Source organism: Sminthopsis crassicaudata, chromosome 1 (assembly GCF_048593235.1).
Source record: "Sminthopsis crassicaudata isolate SCR6 chromosome 1, ASM4859323v1, whole genome shotgun sequence".
NCBI lineage: Eukaryota > Metazoa > Chordata > Mammalia > Dasyuromorphia > Dasyuridae > Sminthopsis > Sminthopsis crassicaudata.
In genome coordinates, this window is record NC_133617.1 from 29,752,161 (window position 1) to 29,775,807 (window position 23,647).

At 41.1% G+C, this 23,647-nt stretch overlaps 1 protein-coding gene across 1 annotated transcript; it reads left to right on the forward strand.

Moving 5' to 3' along the window:
• The first annotated feature begins 12,062 nt into the window (after positions 1–12,062).
• LOC141544579 (disintegrin and metalloproteinase domain-containing protein 1a-like) lies at positions 12,063–14,357 on the forward strand. Its single transcript, XM_074270980.1, has one exon. The coding sequence runs from the start codon at positions 12,063–12,065 to the stop codon at positions 14,355–14,357; it is 2,295 nt and encodes a 764-aa protein (XP_074127081.1).
• The last annotated feature ends 9,290 nt before the right edge of the window (positions 14,358–23,647 follow it).

Sequence of the window (23,647 nt, forward strand, 5' to 3'; positions counted from 1 at the left end):
CTGGGGATCCCGAGTGGAAACTCTCTCCTCATCCGTGGCCCCTTGACTCTCCAGATGGGAGCACAGCTGGATCTACAGCCACAGACATGACCTGAGAGAAGCCACTAAGGATGCTGGGCCCCTGGTCCTCCGGGTGACATCCCCAGATCTTGGTAAGCTGCCTGCAGAGGAGCCCCAGGATCCCCGATGACCCTCTCCTCTGCCTGTGATCCAAGGCAGGGTCTGATTGTGTGATGTCCCTATGACAACAGCTGCCCAGGGCTCTCTGGAGGTCCTCCCGAATGAGTTTTTCCTGCCTTTACATTGGGGGGGGTCCTACCACTGCACCCTCACCTTGGATGGAACACGGTGTCAAAATAAAAATCTTGTCTCCTCCTCCCCTTGCCCTCGGAACTATGGGAAAACCCCTCCCCCCCCCACTGGACCATCCGTTGCTCTGCTGGCTTTGAATCCAAGAGTTCCAGGGCTGTGTGGGTGGGACCTAGAACTCTATCTCCCAAAGCAAGATCATTCCTTGGTCTGCATCACGCGTTTCTCTCTAGCTCACAGCCTCCTCTCTGCCCACTGATGGACCAAAGGTTTTGGACCTTGCCTCAGTTAGAGCAGCCGGACACATGCTAGCCTTCTCACAAGGGATCAAGTTCTGCCATGAAGGCGGCCTCCAAAACAAGGAATCGACCTCCTCCCTCTCTCCCCTTCTCCTCTTCTCCCACCCTCTGAGAGCCTGCCCTCTGTTCCCTGGTGAGCCCTCCACAGGTTCATAAATCGAGAGCTCCAGTCCAACTCCCTCCTCTTGCAGATGGGTAAACTGAGGCATGGGAGGTTATCAGACTTTCCTGAGGTCATATAGTTAATAAGCGTTGATGGGATCTCAAGACTAGAGCTTAAAGGAGCCCTCTAGTCCAGCCTCCTCACATAACAGATGAGCAAACTGAGACTCCGATAGTTGGAATAATTTGTCCAAGTAGCCGGATGGATGTTCAGATCCAGGTTCTTTAGTTCCAAAGTCAGCGTTCTTGTCTGCAACACCACAGAGGACTGCGGATGTCCGTCCATCCATCTGACAGATGTCACCAATCACAATGTTGATGCTCAGGGGGGCACCTAACAGATATAGTAGGGGGTGGGGTATTGCAGGGTCTTCTCAGGGAATCCCAGGTAGGAAGAACATGGGAAGGGGTCAGGGAAGAAACCAGACAGGGATTTGGTGCTTTGGTATGGGAGGAACAGAATTGTCTCTGGTGACCAAAAATGTAGACTCCCCCCCATCCAGTGCTCATCCTCTGTATTCTGAGCTTTATGCAAATTGTCTTCAAAGGTGTCCTGAGTTCTGAGCTTTGTGCTAATTACTCTGAAGTGGCTCTGTCCAAGGAGCATCATTTGCTTTCCTTTTCATTTTTTTTAATGTTTTGCCGATGCCTTTTGTTTTTATACCACAATTATCTCCTGAGATGCTTCTTTTCTCCAACTATCAACAACCCTCTCCATTTCTCAACTCTGGGTATTTTCATTAGCTGTCCTTCAAGTCTGGAACATTCTCCCTCCTCATCTCCCCTTCTTGGATTTTCTGGCTTCCTTCCAGTCCCAACTAAAATTTCACCTTCTACTGGGAGCTTTTCCTGATCCCTTTTAATTCTAGAGCCTCCTTATATTAATGTTTTCTTATTTATCCTGTACATTGTTTGTTATCTCCCTCATTTGATTGACTCAAGAGAAGGGACCATCTTTTGTTTGTGTTTGTATCCCAATACTTAGCATAGCTTCTGTACATAGTAGGCACTTAATAAATGCTTATTGACTGGCACATAGTTGGTGCTTAGTAAGTGCTTATTTTCTAATGAGGAATTGACCCATAAAAGCTCAGGTCTTAAAAGCACGCACAGTGTGTTCTCCTGATGCAGTCCCCCACATGAATACTTGCTGGTTCTGCTTCCAGGCATGTACCATGAAGGCTCCTGCTCTCCATTTCAGAACAGATGCAGGTATTCTGACGGTTTCCTATTCCCTCAGTGGGTGGTGAAAAGGAGCCTTTTTAATTGACCACTGAATCAAGACTGGGTGGGTGGGCTCCTGTGACTCAACTTCTCATTCTTTCTTCCTTGACTCTGCTGTAGTGAGGAAGATGAATTTCTGGGGTCCTCGTGGGGGGAGGAGTGGCCTTTGAGAACATGGCCTCCTAGATAGGCATCTATCAGGGCAGGGCCTTCTTCCTGTTTGGATCTCCTTTCCTTCATTACCTGGCTTTGTGAAATCTTGAAATGTCCAGAAATTGGTATCCATACCAGAGCTTGCAGACAGCCAAATTTAGCAAGGAAGTTTACAATGTCCAGTGTCCTGTAAACCAGAGAGTGACTCCATGCATATTCCATTCAGAAATGGGCCCCTCTCTCTAGGGACCCATGTAGTTGAGAGAGGGATACGCCCCCAGTGTTGGGGGGAAATATTTCTTGGACTTCTGTTCTAGTGATATCTTGTCAGCAAATATCCCTTTATAACAGCTATTTTGTATTGATTGGTTAAATAGACAGAGGGAGGAATGATTGAATAAGTTTTGGCATATGAAAGTATTTGAAAGAACATTATTATTCTATAAAAATGATGAACAAGCCGATTTTAGAAAGACCTGGAAAGATTTACATGAGCTGATGCTGAGCGAAACAAGCAGAACCAGGAAGACATTGTACACAAAAACAGTAAGAATGTTGCAATGACCAACTATGAAAGACTTGGTTTTTCTCAGTGGTTCAGTGATCCGAGGCAATCCCAATAAACTTTGGATCCAGATAAACATCTGTAACCAGAAGATGAAGACTGAATGTAAATCAAAGCACGCTAGGTTCACTCCCCCCCCTTTCTTCTGTTTTTTTTTTTTTCTCTTGTGGTTTTTCCCATTTGTTCTGATTTTTCTCTCCCAACATGATTTGTAAAGTAATGTATATTTTTAAAAAATTAATGTACATGTATAATCAGAAAAATTAAGCAATAAAAGAAAAAAATAAATAAATTGACAGAGATACTTTTCACTGGGTCAATCAATAAACAAGAAAGATACTATTGAATAATACTGAAGAGAACACACCAGAATGGGAACTTGCTCCAAATACATTGAAAAAAAAAGATGGAGGCACTGAAGAATGTCAAATAGCAGAGGGCTTTTAGGAATCTCAAATGATACCCAAGTGGCACTGAGCCTAGAGTTAAGGAAAGAGTTCCAATGAGTCTTCAGACACTTGCAGTGTGTCTTTGGTCAAACGTTGCCTCAGTTTCTTCAACTGTGAAATGGAAATCATAATTTACTGAAATGTTTGTAAAGCACTTAGTACAGTTCCCATCAACAGTGTGGAGGATGAACTAGAAAGGGAGACATCAGAAGCAAACACCCATCTTCAGAGAACCAGGAAATACTCCTGGTTTGAAGGGATAAGATCCCAAGCTAGAGTAGACCTGTGTTTGTTGAGAAGGGGGAATTATGGGAGAGGTTTAATGAAGGCAGAATCAATGAGCCTTAGCTACTGCCTAAATAGTGGGGAGGGGGTAAGGGAGAAGAATCAAGTAGCTCTAGGTACTGAACCGAAGTGATTCCAAGTAATACTGATGTGTTCCCCACCCACATCTCAGAATTTCCTCTCTGCAAAAACAGATTGGGGGAAGATGATGGGTTAGAGTTCAGGGTTACTTAAAACTACTAAAGAATACAGAATCATAAAACCTCATCAATCACTCCTTATTTGTCTCCTGTTTTTTTGTCTTGACCTCTTAACAATGAATGACAATACTTTGCTAAAAGACATCCCGGTTTGGTTTTAGAAGCAATTGATAAGTTGAAAAGTTCTATTGTTCTAGAGCAGAGAAGGAAAGAACCTCTCCAAACCCCCCCCCCCAATCCTTCTTCTTCCTTGTCTGCAAGAATAAATGAGCAGAAAGAGAGAAAGAAAATATACTCAGTGCAGTAAAGAGGATGAAAACAATTAGAAGAAAACAAGAGTAGTATTGGATCAGAACAGAGAAGAACATAGGAAGTTGTAATCTGGTTATGATGTAATATGAAATCCTAAATCTTTTGGTTTTGGAGTCTGGCTCATGAAACTCCCACGCCCAATCTATCTGATTTCAAATAGACTATTGCTGACTGATGATCTGGTCAGTGATAATCAAATTTTGTAGACTGTTCCTCAGTCTGGAGACTACTCCCTAGCCCTCCCCTTGAGCCATAGAATGAGCATATCTATGGTAGAAGCTGGATAAGAATATCTCCTTTGCTTCGGTTTCTTTACTGAATTCCCTTACAATTCAGTCCACTTTGTGATGGCGTTTCCATTACTTTCAATAAAACTTTTCCCCTTGAATAGGAGATGGGTTCAAGTCTGCAAATTCTTTTGAGACACCTTGTGACACTAGTCTGGGACCCAAGTCCCTCCTTTCCCAACCTCAGCATTTATACTGACAGTGTGAACAGGAATTTGAGAGTTTGGGAACTGTTGGAAACAGAAAAGCAATTTCCTGTCACTTTAAAAACTCCAGTAGTAGACCAACCTGTATTTGCATGATTCAGGAGACATATTTAAAGATAAGTGAAAGGTGAAGGTCTGCACTTAGATTTAAATTTTTTATTTTAGATTATACATTTACATTCATTTTTATGTATTTTCACAAAAATCATGGTGGAAGAGAAAAATCAGAACAAAAGGGAAAAATCAGAGAAAGAAAAAAAGTGAAAATAATGTGCATTGATCCACATTCAGTCTCCATATTTCTTTCTCTGGATGTTTATTGGGATTGCCTTGGATCACTGAATTGCTGAGATGAACCAAATCTATCATAGTTCATCATCGTAAAATCTTTTTATTGCTGTGTACAGAAGGCTTGTACTTTAACTGGCATGTAGCCCCTTTCTGGCTCACAGAAAGAAAAAAAGTTTGTTTGAATCAGGAAACAAGCAAAAAGTAATCACGATTGATTGCAACATCTAACTAGGATTTAGGGAATCTCACAAACTAAAGTTAAATATTGGTTAATTTTAAAATAATATTTTAAATGAATGTGTTACTCCTACCCATTTTTTGTGATAAATTATGTTCTATCTGAATTTTAAGCATTGTCTTGTTTCTTTCCAAAATCAGAAGGGAAATTCATTTGAGGGAACAGAAAAGAGAACCCAAGCTGCTCTCTAGGAACTCCCAGAATTGAAATAGCTTGGAAAAAGTAAAACCTACTAGTTGCAGCTATGAGACTCAGTAAATATTAACTAATAAGTATTTGGTTCCTTCTGAGATTGTAGAATTGATATTTGGCTTGTCATCTAATAACCCGAATTAGAGTAAAAAACTGAACAACTAAAAGCATGTGGAAAATCTGTTTAGAACTAGTATAAATGTTTTGTAATCACCATTTAGGGAACTGGCTATTTGCATCTCAGTTTATAAGTTAAGAAATTACAGCTAAAACAATTTGGGTATCCCTTATTAAAGTTGTTGTATTGTTAACTAAGTTTTTTGGAGTTGTTATAATGATTAAGACTAAAGCTGAGAATCACTGTGTGGAAAGGAGGATTGTTTTTGCTTTTTTAGAGCAATTCACCTTAGGATCTGAGTATATGAAGCAGCCTTCCCCTCTTCATAGACTGTCAAAGAGCATAGACCATAAGGATAGCTGGGGTGAGTAAGTAGGAGCTACAAGCTCAGCTCCTTCTCTGGGGTTTCTATACACTTCCTTAATTTGTAAGCTTACCGGATTTCTTGAAACTATCTTGTGAGCAGGGATCATCAGCCCTGGGAAAAGAGCTTGTTTGGATTATATAATTCTCAAACAAGGAAACAGAGAATCTACAAGTTTGTTACGTAAAAATGATTTCTAATAATTGGGTTTTACACTAGGATAGGTTTAAATTCAAGAAGAAGAATGGAAAAACATATGAAAGATGTTAAGTGAAATCTCTTGTATGTATGTATGTCAGGCCTGGTAAACTTTGTTATTGTGATAAGGCTAATTTAATTGGCTGTACTGGTCATCTTAAAGATATTGTCATTGTTTGAAGGATTTCTAGGAATAGTAGTTTATGTTTTCTATCCCTTTGAACATTGTTAATAATAACTGAACATGTTTTATTAGAAACAGTTTCATAATATTTGTGTTTAATACAATTTATAATTTTTATAATCTATATTTAGTTGTTTGTTATTGAGCATATTAAAACCAAAATCAATTCTGTAATGTTGAACTTAAAACTGTGATTAGTGAAACTTGCTATTTGATTTGAAATCTCTTGGAACTATTATAACTGCTATTGTTTTGAGTTTTAAATTCAGGTATAATTGTTTGACAGAGCATTAAGTCAGTAATCTACCATTAGAGAGAAATGCCACAAGCTATTCAGAGGAAATGTAATCCTGGAATGTTAGAGGTGGTAGCAAGAGCTGAGAGGACAACCTTGACTTGCATCTAAGGCTTGAGTTTGTGGCTCAATTTTTCAACTGTGTCCTGTGCTTCTGATTATCCTTGAATATAACTATGGGGTGGAACTGTTACTGTATATTTGGTTGTCAACTATGACTCTTACCTGAAGGAAAACAAAGCTGATGATGCTTTGTTATAATCATGTTCCTGCTTCTTCCTTTATAGCAAATTTCTATAATCAGAACAAATGGTCTCGAACCTAATCTTCTAGATTACGTAATCAGAGATAATGGTATAGAAGCCATGAACACAATGCAAACTATGTAAGAACTTGCTGTTTTTTATTTGAAAACATGTAATAATAAGTAAATGAGTATTTGGCCTAGTCATCTGCCTGTTTCTATATATATATATATATATATATATATATATATATATATATATATATATATATATATATATATATATATATATGTATATATATATATATATATATATATATCTGTATTAAATAAGGTCTTTAAATCTTTCAAAATGATATAAGAATCACTGGTATTAACACAACTGTTTGTGGGACCCAGCTGTTATTCTATTGATTATGGAAACTAAATCTGAAATATCTTCAGTGTGGTTTGGAGAAGAGAATTTTAATGCAATCTGTTTTCTTGGAGGATGCAACTCATGGAATATTTTGTGTTACATCACTGAAAAGTCGATTTTATTCAACTTGATGACTAGTATGGAAATAACATGTTTGTACTGTGTATCCTGGGGTACAAACATGTTTTCTTATAAAACTTATGTCAAATCATAATCTTACTCTCTGGCTCCCCATTATTATATTCCATCCCATAGTAAGCCCTTGCCAAAGAGGGGGAATATATTCTTTCACCCTCCAGGAAGTTTTAAACACTCCCAGGCCAGCTTCAAATCCCCAGAGGTAAGCCAGTGAAAACATCTCTTCAGCTTATAGCAAACTACAAAGAAAGCCCTCCAGTCCCTTGTGAAAACTACTTCCACTGGTCATAAACTAGGAGAAATCATTAGGTGGGTTCATCAGGTCTGCCCAATTTGTGCCCAAGTGAATCCTGAAGATTCTGTTAAACCCCTTCTCTTTTAAAACCTGTTCAGAGAAGAAGTACCTATCCAGAAGACTGACAGATAGACCATACATATGCTTCATGAAGGGGTTTCAAATTACTTTTGTTTTTTATTGACACCTTTACAACTGGGTGGAAATCTTTCCTTACTCCTTAACAAAGGTGTTTTGGCCTTTCCAGCCCTTTACAGAGTGACAATGGCCCATCTTCATATTGCAAATGACCCCAATTGTGGCCGAGACACTTACAATTATCTCCACTTTTCCTGACATCCTTAATTTTCAGGGAAAGTGGAGAAAATTGAGCATACTCTTTTCAGATCAATAGCTTTCTCCCACATGTCTTGAATCTTTTTTTTTTTTTTTTTGCCTCTTTAACCACATATCCCAAGGATGAAGTCTCTGCTCTTAGTGCTCTCTCTTCAGCTCTCCCTGCCCCACCTGGGGGGCTTCTACTGATGGGGCTGGTAGCCCCCTTTAAGATTCCTTTCTGATCTCCAACCCCCTTTGGGACTGACCTTTGATTTGCAAGATCTGGTCAAAACCACTCTTTTGTATTCCAAGGGGAGATATCTGTATCTGAGCTAACTTGGGCTGTACCCATTCTAATGATCTGCTCAGGTTTCCCAACCCCTACCTGGTGGGTTCTGGCCCTCGAGGAATCAACCTGGGACTCCACCCATAGGTCCCTTCAAGCAGATAAAAGAGCCAAGCTGGTATCATCTCTTTGCAGAGGATCGAAACTAATGAAAAAAAAGTCAGAGGAAGGTGGTCTAAGTGTACCTGATCAAAAGCTATATTATATAGCAGCAGTTACCAAAACCATTTGGTACTGGTTAAGAAATAGACTGGTAGATCAGTGGAACAGATTAGATACAAAGGACAAAAAAGGGTACATCTATAGCAATCTAATCTTTGACAAACCCAAAGATACCAACATTAGGGATAAAAATTCATTATTTGGAAAAAACTGTTGGGAAAACTGGAAATTAGTATGGCAGAAATTAGATATGGATCCACACTTAACACCATATACCAAGATAAGATCAAAATGGGTCCATGATTTAGGCATAAAGAGATAATAAATAGATTAGAGAAACTGAAAATAGTCTACCTCTCAGACCTGTGGAGGAGGAAGGAATTTGTGACCAGAGGAGAACTAGAGATCATTATTGATCACAAAATAGAAGATTTTGATTACATCAAACTAAAAAGTTTCTATACAAACAATACTAATGCAAACAAGATTAGAAGGGAAGTAACAAATTGGGAAAATATTTTTAAAAACAAAGGTTCTGACAAAGGTCTCATTTCCAAAATATATAGAGAACTGACCCTAATTTATAAGAAATCAAACCATTCTCCAATTGATAAATGTTCAAAGGATATGAACAGACAATTCTCAGATGATGAAACTGAAATTACATCCACTCATATGAAAGAGTGTTCCAAATCACTACTGATCAGAGAAATGCAAATTAAGACAACTCTGAGATATCACTACACACCTGTCAGATTAGCTAAGATGACAGGCACAAATAATGATGAATGTTGGAGGGGATGTGGGAAAACTGGGACACTGATACATTGTTGGTGGAGTTGTGAAAGAATCCAGCCATTCTGGAGAGCAATTTGGAACTATGCCCAAAAAGTTATCAAACTGTGCATACCCTTTGACCCAGCCGTACTACTACTGGGCTTATATCCCAAAGAAATACTAAAGAGCGGAAAGGGACCTGTATGTGCCAAAATGTTTGTGGCAGCTCTTTTTGTTGTAGCTAGAAACTGGAAGATGAATGGATGTCCATCAATTGGAGAATGGTTGGGTAAATTATGGCATATGAAGGTTATGGAATATTATTGCTCTGTAAGAAATGACCAGCAGGAGGAATACAGAGAGGCTTGGAGAGACTTACATCAACTGATGCTGAGTGAAATGAACAGAACCAGGAGATCGCTGTACACTTCAATGCTGTATGAGGAGGTATTCTGATGGAGGTGGAAATCTTCAACATGGGGAGGATCCAACTCACTTCCAGTTGATCAATGATGAACAGAAATAACTACACCCAGAGAAGGAACACTGGGAAGTGAATGTAAATTGTTAGCACTACTGTCTATCTACCCAGGTTACTTATACCTTCGGAAGCTAATACTTAATGTGCAACAAGAAAATGGTATTTACACACATATATTGTATCTAGGTTATATTGTAACACATGTAAAATGTATGGGATTGCCTGTCATGGGGGGGAAGGAGTGGAGGGAGGGAGGGGATAATTTGGAAAAATGAATACAAGGGATAATATTATAAAAAAAATAAATTAAAAAAAAAAAAGAAAGAAACATGCAAGCAACATGCTTTGCATCACAGACTCTCTGTCCATCACTTATGGTGTATTTCTCTATCTAACTTCTTTTACTAACCAGACTTTAACTTTACTTCCAAACCCTACAATAAACCTTTTTTTACCAATCTAGGTTTTTGGGCCTGTAAATGCCTTTATAGGGGACACTTGCGCTGCCACTAGAACTCATTTAACTTTGTATCCTTGCGCCGAATCCAAATGGGTTGCAGGGGAGCTCCATTTGACTCCCTGTACCCCAAACCTGCCACTAGACCTGAGTTAATCCTAATTTTATTTAAGTATCCCTTATCTAGACCTCATCATTTGGCTAGACCTCATCACTACCATTGTGGGGATAACTCTTGAATCAGGCTAGGACAAAGCCCAGCTTCAAGTGTCCCAAGAGATATGAAAGAGCCTATCAAGAGAAATGCCTACAATTGGGGACTCCCTCAACCAGTCATCCTTTCTACCCATTGCCTTATAAACACTTTAGCACATGTACCCTTGGCCACCCAAATGATCCTTTTACTGTTTGCAATGCTAACATCCCAACACCCTGCTTTCTAGATTTATTTCTTCTAGGTCAGATCCAAAAATAAAATGAGAAAGAAAGGGAAAAAAAGCAAACAATGACAAAAAGGGTGAAAATATATGTTGTGATGCACATTCAGTCTCTATAGTTCTTCTTCTGGGAGCAGATGGCTCTCTCCACCACAAGACTATTTGGAATTGTCTTGAATTACCTCACTATAGAAAAGAGCCACGTCCATCAGAATTGATCTTCATATAATCTTCTTGTGGCCATGTACAATGTTCTCCTCGTTCTAGTCACCTCATTTAGCATCAGTTCATGTAAGTCTCTCCAGGCCTTTCTGACATCCTGTCCCTTTCTACCTCTGGAACCCAAGAGAAACTGCCCCGGGGGGGGGGGGGGCAGCTAGGTGGCGCAGTGGATAGAGCACCAGCCTTGAATTCAGGGACCTGAATTCAAATCTGGTCTCAGACACTTAACACTTCCTAGCTGTGTGACCCTGGGAAAGTCACAACCCCAGCCTCAGGGAAAAAAAAAAAAAAAAAGAAACTGATCAGATTCTGCTGTTTTCACTCTATGCCCTCCTAGTACCAAGCTGTCTATTCTTTATATTGGCAAATGCCATTTGTCAAGTAGGATGGTACTCTCTGCATGTAGCCATCATTCCAAAGAAAGGGGCAGTGAGTGGACAATCTCACATTCTTGAACAGCATAAATAGTCACCCAATCTGAACTCCTCAGACATAATGGGCTGCCTGCCCGACCCTTGATAAAGGTGTGGTCAAAAACTCTAATGGCGGGGAGGAAGGTCTGAATCAGAGACCAAATTAATAATATAAAACCAAAGGAAAAATAATACTGGCTTTGGACAAAGGGAAAGCAAGCAGATTGAGCCCCACCCAGTCCCTCACCCCCACACCCCCACCCATCACACCCCCACCCCCACCCCCACCTAGATGTCTTGAATTCAAAGGGTGGGGTGGGGTTTCCATTGTGATGGAGGATAAAAGGGAAAGGAGAAATTTTTTTCCACCAAGTACAGTCTAGGAACAAGATACTAAGACATCTGCAGTCAGTATACCTACTGTGAGGGCAGAAGAAATTGATCTCAGAGACCACAAAGATTTGGAGAGGGCTGAGACTGCCCACTGCCATAGGAGAACGCAGACTGGAACCCTAAGGGCCAAAGAGGGGGGGAGTCAGAGGGCCCCTTGAAATCCTAAGAATTCTCTGAGGGGAATAAACAGCCTACAGAGCTTCAAGGTCATGTCTTTGAGAGGACCAGGGTCCGAGGTGAGAAGTTAAGGGCAGAAGCCCAACATCATCAGCTGCTTCCCTCAGGTCATGTCTGGGGATATAGCCTGAATTATGCCCCCTGACTCCCCTCCTGGGGAGCCAAGTGGCCATGGATGAGGAAGAGAGAGAGGTTTCTTACAGAGTGCCCTGGATGTGGGAATGGAGTCTTGGGCTGGAGTTCTGCCATTTCAGTCTAGGATTTTTCTTTTTATTGATAGTGGTTCTCCTTCCAGGCATTCTTTGTGCCTTAGGGCCAGTCAATTATTCTTCCTATGAAATAGTCATCCCCAAGAGATTAACGGCCAGGAAAGGGGAAAGAGCAGCAAAAATCTCCTATTCGATATTTATGAGAGGCAAGAGGCAAGTGATTCATCTGAAGCAAAAGAGAGGGATGTTTGCCAAGAACTTCCCCGTGTACACCTATTACGATGGCAAGCTGGGGCTGGACATGCCTTTTCTCCCCGATGACTGTTACTATGACGGATACGTGGAAAGCAATGTGGGGTCCCTCGTGTCTCTCAGTACCTGCTCGGGCCTTAAGGGTACAATAACCATGGAGAAAACTGTCTATAACATTGAGCCCATTGACACTTCAAATAAGTTTGAGCATGTGCTGTACCAAATGAAAAGGGGCCAATCGGATTCCTGCAAGGGACCCGAGAAAGACCATCTCCAATCCAGTCACCATTTAGAAGGAAAACAAGATGGCTTGGACACCGATGAATCTGGGGAGGATGCTCCGGCGAAATCTTTGAATTACGTCTGGTCCCACACCAAGTACGTGGAGATGTTTGTGGTGGTGGACAACAACCGGTTCCAAAAGTGGAACAGAAACACGAGCAAGACCACCCGGATGGTGATGGACGTCATCTCGCAGGTCAACACGTACACACGCAAAGTCAACATCAAAGTCGTGCTGATCGGCCTAGAGATCTGGACGCAGAGAAATCTGATTGATCTCCCGATCCAGATGAGGCCGGCCCTTCTCGTTTTCAATAGGTGGAGGATTCAGACGCTCTTCAGGAGGGCGGCCCACGATGTGGCCCATCTGATCGTGGGGCATAATCCGGGCAACGTGGTGGGCAATGCTTATTTCGAAGGGGCCTGTGTGTACGGGAATGCGGCGGCCGTGGAATCCTTCTATCACGAAGACGTGGCTCGCTTCGCTACCCTCATGGCCCACGAGCTGGGCCACAACCTGGGGATGGAGCACGACCACAGGGGCTGCTTGTGCGGGGAATTCTTTTTTTGCATCATGCATGAGTTGATCACCCACGAGAAGCGCTTCAGCAACTGCAGCACCGACAACCTGTACGAGTACCTGCGGGTACACAAAGGGGCCTGCCTCCACGACAAGCCGAACCCCCGGCACGTCATGACACTGTCCATCTGTGGGAACCGAGTGTTAGACAGGGGGGAGGAGTGTGACTGCGGCAGCAGAGAGACCTGTGCCGGGGACCCTTGCTGCCTGCCCACTTGCAGGATGACCCGATATTCCGCGTGCGCCTTCGGGCCCTGCTGTGAAGGCTGCAGGTTTCAATTAAGCGGCAGGGTCTGCCGTCCCAGGAAGAATGAGTGCGACCTCCCTGAGTACTGCAATGGGACCTCCATGTGGTGCCAGCCAGACGTCTACAAACAAGATGGCACCCCGTGCACGGGGCAAGGGTTTTGCTATCGGGGGCGTTGCCAGAGCCTGGATTGGCAGTGCGCTGAGGTCTTCGGGAAAGGCTCCCGGGCCGCCCGAGAGAGCTGTTACCGGCTCCTGAACACGCAGGGCGACCGGTTTGGGCACTGTGGGGGCAAATCTCCTGGCCTGTACCAAGTCTTTCCGAAGTGCGAGGAGAAAGACATCAAGTGCGGGAGACTCATGTGTGAGAACGTGCAGAGGCTGCCCCGCACTCAGAAGCATCACACCTTGATCCAGGTGCGCTACGAGGACACATGGTGCTGGGGGGCCGATCTCTATGTGGGGGAGGAAGCCCCTGACCGAGGAGGGGTGGCCAGCGGGACCGTGTGCGGCCCGAACAAGGTCTGCCTCAACCACACGTGCTCTGACACCAGGTTACCCAGCCTGGAATGCGATCCGGCTGCCAGATGTCACAGGAGGGGGGTGTGCAACAACTTGAGACATTGCCACTGCGATTCTGGCTATGCCCCCCCAACTTGTGAGGCAAGAGGAAACGGGGGGAGCGTGGACAGTGGCCCTCCTCCTACTCCTAGAACCCACATTTCCGCTCCGCGGACTACAATCAGCCGCGGCACAATGCGCACCCCCGCCCCCACGAGCAGCCCGGCCCCCATTCTTGCGCCCGTCGTCAGCCCTGCCCCTGCCCCTACCACCGTCACTGCCAAAATTTCCACAGCCACCACCGCTCCGGCTCCTGTCCCTACCACCAGCATCCTTCCCCCTGCAGTCAGCCCTTCCCCGTCACAGCAGGCCAGTCCCCCAGGGATTATCATCACTCCTTCAGGCAAGGTCCTAAGAAAAGGAAACAAGGAAAAAATACTGGCTATTTTCTTGTTCTTGGTTACCCTTATCCTCCTTGTGAACAGTATAATCTGGTACCTTGTCATCCTGGCCTATGCCCAAAAAAGGGCTGTGATCAGAAAAATGAGAAAAAAGAAATACCCCCGAAAAAAGACCCCCAAAAACGCACTGAGAGCTCAACGGGGCAGAAGGATCTGAGGGAGAAGGAATGGGACTGACTGTCCAAAAAGGAAGTGCCCTCTCCTAGGACTTGTTGAATGATACCAAGCCATGCCTTGGACGCATGAGCGTTCTTTGAAACAGGAATCATTTGAATAAAAGGATAAGTGAAAATACAACTGTTTCCAGGTGAGATATGAGTTTGAGCTTGGGGCTGGACAGAACTGGGTTCTCGATCTGTGGGAACACATTGGTACTCAATGAAAATACTTAAGACTGGGAAGCTAGACTTCTCTGAGAGGCCTGGGATCTTTGACAGACAGGAAATGCAACCTCCAACTTAGGTTTTGACATAGAGAGGACAGAGTGACTTCAGGAACAGGACAGGACATTTGAGGTCAAGATGCTACATTTTTCCCTTTTTCCTTGGAACCTTTTTAGCGTATCCCTAATTTCTCTGGATTGGTCACCAGTCTGGTCCTCCCATCTTTCAGACTTAAGGAAAAAAATTATTCTCCTTCCCAGTATGCCTCTGGTCCTTTGGCTTCCTTCCTATCCTCCTTCCCCTAAAAAAAAAAGTGTCTGAGCTTGAGGAATTTTGGCCTAGGGAAATGGCTTAGATGATCTGAACCCTATGAACCTATGGCCTCAAGCATTCATGCTTCAGCAGAATACATGAGACCCAACAAATATTCAGTCTTCGGAAGATTTCCAATGACAAGGAGGGAGGTCATTCCCTCCCAAGGCAGCCCTCATTGCTCTAGGATAGCTCTCATTGTTAGGAATATATTTTCCCTTGCCATCAGGGTTCAAAACACTCTTTGTAGCTTATATAACCTAATACTCTGTAAGAGAACTGATACTATCTCCTGGGTCCAAGCTTCCACACAACATTCAGAAGATAATGCATCTATCCACACCTTCAAGTCATCCCTATGACCAAATGTCTTTAGTTCTCTCAAGGGATCCTAGAAGTAGAAGAGGAAAGGCTATCAAAGGCAATCTGGTAAGCTCCATTTAGAGCAGAAACCTAAACAGACTAGCTTTCTCGCCCAAGGGAACAAGGGAACAAGTGAACAAGCACAAGAGTCAGATTTGAAGCCAAGGTCACTTTCCCCTTCTCCTACAAAGCTTTCCTTCCAGTCCTTGCACACTGTCCTATCAGTCCTTCCTGAGATATGACTTGAAGTGTGATGGAGGGGTTGTACACAGGCAGCTAACAGGCAGCTAACTCTGTGATATATGGTTCCAAAAGAAACTGAAATTCTTGACAATTGAAGTCAGCTCTTAAATGCTGCTCAGATTCTTATCACCTCACGTGTGGATGAGGTTGAAGTTTTCAAGTGAGTTTCCCTGCCCTGTTTTCTCCCTTCCCAATCATCCATGTACAAATCCCCACTGCTAGATTATTTTTCCATGTTTCAATGCTTCCCGCATAGGTGCTTTCCCCAGTGGAGATACTCCTTCAACAAAGCAGACTCTAGATCCTCAGTGCACATTTTTCAAGAGTCACACTGGCCAATATAACCCATCACCTTGTGACCATGTCACATGACCAGTATTCATAGGTCTACTAAGGAAATCTTCCCAAACAGCAATTTTTACTATGTAAGTCTCCTGGTGAACAACTTTTACTGGTTCTTCATCAGAGGTTAAGGAGGGAGGGGAAGAGGGAATGGGCATTTATTAAGCACTGATTGTTTCAGGGACTGTGCTAAACAGTTTACAAATATCCTTACAACTCTTAAGAGTCGGGTGCTATAATGATTCCCATTTGAAGAAAGCATGACAAACAGCAGCCAAACAACTTGTCCATAGTTCACATAGGACCTTGCCTAAGTGTCTGAGGTCATCAGATTTCAACTCCTGATTCCATCACAACCATTGTTATCAATGCTTTCCAAGGTCTACTTAACTTCATTCTCCAATATATCTGACTTTAGATCAGTAAGCGCACCATCATGGTATCCAAAATGTTAAGAAATTTCTTGTATAGTTTTTCTGTGTATTCTTGTCACCTCTTTTTAATAATCTCTGCTTCTGTTAAATTCCTATCATTTTTGTCTTTTATCATGTCCATTTTCAGCACAATGAATATATATATATATATATATCTAATATTTTTGAATATATCTAATTTTTTGATATATCTGATATATCTAATTTTTTGAAGAGATCTTTCAGATCTCTTGTCTTTCCAATTTTATCATTTTCTTCTATTTCTTTTTTTCTAATTAAATTTTTTTTTCCTGAGGCAATTGGGGCTAAGTGACTTGCCCAGGGTCACACAGCTAGGAAGTGTTAAGTGTCTAAGATCAGACTTGAATTCAGGTCCTCCTGACTTCAGGACTGGTACTCTATCCACTGCACCACCTAGCTGCCTACATTTAATTCTATTTCTTTAAATTGCTCAAGGTTGTATGTTTGCTCCCACAATTTTTAGTCAGCAAATGTTGTCAGACCTTGGATGAAGACAAATACAGCATCAGTGTCAGTTGCTGCATTGACAGTAAATTATTTAAAGTGGAGGGAGAGTTGGAATGTGATTTTTTTTTTTTTTTTTTTGGTTCAAAAGTGATTTTGCTCTCCATGCAGCCTCTGAAAGTCTAGTTGCAACAAAACATGGATTGATTCTCGATTGCTTGTGCTAATTTTGGCCCAACAATTAACACCAAGAAAACCAAGGTTCTCCACCAGTCAACACCACACCATCCATCCATGGAAACATCTGTTAAAGCAAATGGAGAGATTTTAAATGCTGTGAATAAGTTCACTTACCTCAGCAGTATACTTTCCAGGGATGTACACATAGCTGACTAAGTTGATAGCTCAGTGTTTGGGAAGTTCCCAAAGAAAGTGTGGGAGAGGAGAGTATAGAAGATCACAGACAGTGGGGGAACTCTGGGTGAGGTATAAGATCCTTCAGCCAAAGGGAATCTGCTGACAATGTCTGGTTTGGCTCCTCATTTCCCCTAAGGGCTCTCATTCCTGAGAGAAATCAGGGGGCAGTGACAACCTGTGATGTAGTTGAAGCAGAGTATTAACAGGTGGCAAAGAGACATCTACATACAATATAAGTTGTTTATGTGGTCCCACATGGCGGTGTTGCTTTGATTATATAAAGGCATTAGGGTATATAAGGGGGTAAGAATTTGGAATAAACAGATTCCATATTTCCACCATCCTTGTTGGTCACTCCTCCACTAAGACCAAGGACTCGGGCTGGCCCCAAGGTCCTCTAGAGAGCTAGTCTGGTCGGCATATTTTGGCACCCCAGCATGGGAGCTCTAGAAAGCACACTACAGGGAGGTATTAGACTGACTACCAAACTGAAGGTCTACAGAACCATTGTGCTGACCTCATTGTCATATACCTGTGAAATTTGGACAGAATACCAGCACAATGCTAGGAAACTGAATCACTTCCATTTGAATTGATTTAGTTAGATTATGAAGTTCATCTGGCAAGATAAGGTACCAGACACTGAGGTCCTTTCTTGAGCTGAAGCATTCAAATTCTACTGCAGAGAATGCAACTCAGTCTGGCCAGGTTGTTCAAACACCAAACACTTTTTCCCCTTTATTCTTTCCCTTTTGTTACATTTTATTTTTTGACTATTTGTAAAGCTTCACCAGATAGCTGTTTTAATCTTTTGCTCTTTTTCTTTGGGATGTTTTCTGTTATTTCTTGTACAATATTGTATACATCTGTTCATAATTCTTCAGGTACTCTCATCTACCAGATCTAATTCCTTAAATCTTTTAATTGTTTCCATTATACCTATATGGTCTGAAAAAAAAATAAAAAAACACCCTTGACCACTGGGATTGGAAAAGATTAGTTTGTCACAGCTCTAAAGAAGGCTGAAATTACCAAATAATTGAATAAGTTCACTTACCTCAGCAGTATACTTTCCAGGGATGTACACAAAGAATGCTGAAATTACCAAATAATTGAATTCATTTCACAAAGCATTAAGTGCTTGAGATTCTGCAAGCTAGGATTTAGCAATATGCAAACCAAGAATCACCAGAAGAGCAGGCTGATTTTTGAAAAGGCAGAAGAATTGGAGACCAAATTGCCAGTATTCACTGGATTATGGAGAAAGCAAGGGAGTTCCAGGAAAACATTTGGTTCTGCTTCATTAATTGCTTTTTAAAAAGGAAAGGAGAATAAAATGAAAAAATTATGGTTTTAAGTTTTTTTTTTTAAGAATGCATAGAAGAGAACAGAAAGAAGAAAATACACATAAGCAAGACAGCTTTGAAAGCCATAGGATGAAATAATCATATTCTTAAATGGAAAAGTAAGCTGTTCATTGAGATTCATTTACTACTTTAAAGCCCTTAACTGTGTGGGTCACAGCAAAATGTGACAAGTCCTCAAAGAGATGGGAACACTGGATCATTTAGTTGTGTCTCAAGAAACCTGCAAACAAGCAAGAATTAGAACTGAACATGAAACAACTTGTTGGTTTAAGATTGGAAGAGGAGGATGACAAGACTGTATAGTCATCTTATTTAAGTTATATGCAGGATAAATCAAACACTGGAATTAAGGTTACCAGGAGAAATAATCAACAATGTCAAATATATAGACAACATCATTCTGGTGGCAGAAAGTAAAGAATAATTAAGAAGCTTCTTGATGAAGATGAAAAAGGAGTCTATAAGAGCTGCTTGAAACTTAACTAAAATCTTGGCCTCCCATCACCTCCTGCCATATTGAAGCAGAAGAACTGAAAGCAGTATCAGTTTTTATGTTGTTAGTCTCAAAGATCATTTCAGATGGAGACTGAAACCATGAAATTGTATACTTTCATAATTACATACTGAAATTATGTGCTTGCTCCTTGGAAGGTAAGCTATGGCAAATCCAGATCATATACTGAAAAGCAGACATCGCCTTGCTGATAAAGATCCATAATGTCAAAGCTGATTTTTTCCAGTAATGTATGGCTATGAGAATTGAATTATAAGGAAAACTAAGCACTATAGGATATTGATGCTTTTGAATAGTGATGGTGGAGAAGATTTCTGAGAATCCCTTGGAGAGCAAGGAAATCAAATCTGTCAATACTTAAATTACTTTACACTACTTATTGAAAGGTCAAATGCTGAAGCTAAAGCTTAAATATATAATGAGAAGATGAATCTCATTGGAAAATACCCTGGTATTGGGAAAGATTAAAAAAGAGATAGCAGAGGATGATTTAGATAGATGGTGTCATGGAAACAAATATGAACTTGTCGATAGTGAACAGAAGGGTCTTATGTGTTGTTATCCATGGAATTATGAAGAGGGGACATTTTTAACTTCAGATTTTACTCTATCGTGTTAGTATATATCCCTCCTAAAATCAAATTGATATTTCTATCTTGAAGAGGATACTTTTAACCCTTGTATCCTTTATCTTTTCAGAATATATCCCCTTCCAAAATCAAATTGGCATTGCTTATTGTCAAGAAGATATCAACTATTTAAATGATACTGAAGAGACAGTAACTGGAATAGGCAATCAATAATAGAAGGCCATATTTGAAAGATGAGTCCATCACTCTATGCATTATGATGCTAACTTGCTGCCTAATATGTATGGTTATTCCCTCAATGACAACGTACAAAAATGAGATCTGTATCTCATTCTACACCCTAAATCCACCATCTCCCCATCATGAATAGCATGCTTCATCAATGCTCCTTTTTCTCATTTGATTCTCACAACAATCCTGTGAAGTGAGTTTTCTTCTTATTCCCATTGTAGAGATGAAAAATGAAAAATGCTGTGTTGCACAGAGATTCTGTGACTTGCCTAGCTGGTGAAGTCTACATTTAATTATGACTCAAAGATGGCATAGGGATTCAAAGGAGCCTAGCTCTACAGCCAGATGGGTTTTCAGAAGCCAGTTGAGCCAACTCCTCTTCCCACTTTACAGATGAGGAAACTGAGACTCAGAGAGATGAAGGGTCACTAAGATCACACAGGTTATAAGCATCCAGAGCAACCATTCTCTGTCACTCTTCCTCTGGAATTAGTCACTGCACTCAAGCTGCCTCTTGTGTCTTCTCCTTTCCCTGTTGGTGAGCTCTGTCTGGGACGACCTCCATTTGGGGAGAGATCTTTATCAGCCTTCCCTTATTCTCTAGACTATGTCCCCAAATGAATGTCTTTGCCCTGCTCCCATCAGCTTATCAGCTTCCCTCCTATGTTTTATGACATTAAAATGTAAGTCCTTCAGCGTAGGGGACGTAAGCAATCTTAAATCTGAATCCAGGTTGTAAGGACAAAATGAGATTGTACTTCTAAAGCTCTGTGTTAATGCTATTGACTCCATGACACTTGGCAGTTATGGCATTTTTTTGTCCTGGATTTTCTGGATTTTGTAATCATGATACACTGCATTTTATGCTGGATGTGTTTAGAGCAGGGATTATATTAGGAATATTGATTGGACCACATAGTCTTGGAAGTCCCTTCCATCTCTGCAATTTGGGGATTTTTTTTTTTATTATTATTTTTTTGCTGAGACAATTGGGGTTAAGTGACTTGCCTAGGGTCACACAGCCAGGAACTGTTAAGTTTTTGAGGCCACATTTGAACTCAGCTCCTCCTGAATTCAGGGCTGGCTATCCCTAGCTGTCCCAATTTTTGGGGATTCTGATTAAATTACATGCAGGTGATCCCCAAAACTCTTTAGCTCAGTTTTCACCCTTGAACCTCTTGTCTTATGTTTTTAACCCTCCATAGGATATCTCTACCTGGATATCCTAAACTAAAATCATTAACTTCTTTGCAAATTTTATTCCTCTTCCATTTTTCTTTCTTTTTCTTGAGGGCATCTTCTGTTCTCAATCATCAAGACTCAAAACTTGCAAGCTATCTTGACTTTTTCATTCTTTGTCATCTTCTGTGATTGGATAGTTGCAAAGTTGATGGACTATACTTCTGAAATATCTCTCAAATTTGTTCCTTTTTTTACTCCTGTGGTTAACACCTGTTTTAAGGTCCATATCATAACTTTGCCTATTCTCTTGGAATAGGTACTTAAATGGTTTCCCTGTCTCCTGAAATTTCTCTTTCCATTCCATCCTTCACATGGAGACCAAATAAGTTTTCTGATATCTATATCAAACCAATCATGTTTGGGCTTATAATTATTATTATTAGAGAAGTGAATTAAAAGCATTGGGTTTGGAATTAGAAAGACCAGAATTAAAAACTAATCTTGGATACTTCCTAGCTGTGTGATAAATCACTTAACACCTCTCTGTCTCAATTTCCTCATCTGTAAAATGGAGATCATAATAGCATCTACTTCCCACAGTTATAAGGATCTAATGAGATAGTATTTACAAAGCTTTTAGTACATACACAGTAAGTTTTTAAATAAATATTAATTCCTTTCTCCTCCTATTCAAAAACTTTCCAGGAATCCCCATCACCAAATAGATTGAAAGCTATTTCTTAATCTCTCCTTGCTCTTTTCCACATTATATCCTATACTGGGAATAGACTTTCCCTCTTTTCCAGGCTTGCTCTGGCTGAACAACTTGTTGTATATAATTATCATGGAATACTATTTTGCTATAAGAAATTGAGCAGGATACTCTTAGAAAAACCTGGTAAGACTTGCGAAATGAAACAAGCAGAATCGGAACATTGTACGCAGTAATAGCAGTATTGAATGATGCCTTAGCTACTTCCAGCATTATAAAGATCTAAGACAATTCTGAAGGACTTATGAAAAATGCTATTCACCTTCAGAGAAAAAACTAATGGAATTTGAATGCAAATTGAAACACACTTTTTATTTTTCTTGGAGTTTTTTTGGTATGTATTTTCTTTCACAACATAACGTGAAAATGTTTTGTATGACTGTACATGTATAACTCATAAAGTTGCTTGCTTTCTCATGGTGCGCAGAGAGAAGGCAGAGTGAGAGAGAATTTAGAACTAAAAAAAAATCTTAAATGAATGTTAAAAGTTGTTTTTATATGTAATTGAAGAAAAAATATAAATAAAAAAAAAATCTTTCCTCCCCAGATGTCTCCTAGATGTCACCATTTTTTCCTCTCAATGTTTTTTTCCAAATACTCATATAGTTTTCAGCATTTATTTTTGTAAGATTTCGTGTTACAAATTTTTCTCTGTCCTTTCCTTACCTCCCCCTCTCTAAGACAGCAAGCAATCTGATATAGGTTATACATGTAAAATCCTTTTAAGCATATTTCCATTTTTGTCATGTTGTGTAACAAACAGCAGACCAAAGAAAGGAAAAAAAAAAAAACCACAAGAAAACAAAGGTGAAAATACTATGTTTTCACCCACATTCAGTCTCCACAATTCTCTCTCTGGATGTAGATGTCTTTTCCAGTCCAAGACTAATAGAATCGTCTCAGATCACTGAATTGCTGAGAAAAGTTAAGTCTATCATAGTTGATCATTGCACAATGTTGCTGTTACTGTGTACAGTGTTCTCCTGGCTCTGCTCCCTTCACTCAGCATCAGTTCATATAAGTTTTTCCAGGTTTTTCTGAAATCATCCTTGACTTTATAAGCTAAAGTCTCCAGATTTCTCTGTGAGAAAATTTAACTTTACTTCCTATGGAGTCGTAAAAGAAAGTAGCTTTGGGTTACTCCAATTGGGGGGACACCATGGCTTAAAGGCAAGTCCGAGTCTGGAACCAGAAAGAACATCAGAGCTCCAGAAGCAAAAACAAATCATTATGAGCCAGTTGAGTGGGAATTGGCTGAGTGTCTCACATTCCTCACGGCTGAGAGCCGCTCTCCCCTAGTATATCAAAAAGTAAAGACGTCTGCAGGTTGGAAGACTATCTAGGGGATAATATAAGCAGGAAGGGGGAGGCATCAGGCTTAGAAGAAGAAAGATGTTCGGAACATCAGTCAACTGGTCAGAATCTATGAGAGCTGATCCAAGGAACTCAAGTGCCATTTCCCAAGTGTATTCTGAGAGGCCCTTTGGAGGAAGGTCAGCAAGGGGGCTGGGCAGATGGGCCACTGAGGGTCTCTGGCCTCTCTATGACTGACGAATCACACCCCAGCCCCTTCCAGGGCACCCTTCCAGAGTTTTCCTGTAATTTTAAGTCACCGGAAAATATCAAGTTAGGGACACCATTGAATTTATTCTTTATTCAAACCGTCTCGTCTCAGGGAAAACAAAACACACGTTTTTCTGGGGCAGCCGTCCCACTTCCATGTCCGTGGTATGACCCATTCTTGGTGCCCGGCCCAGGCCATGGGGACCGCGTGCTCCCAGGAAGCCGGTGTCTAGAACTCCATTCATGGCGGGCTGAGCACCTCCCTCCCC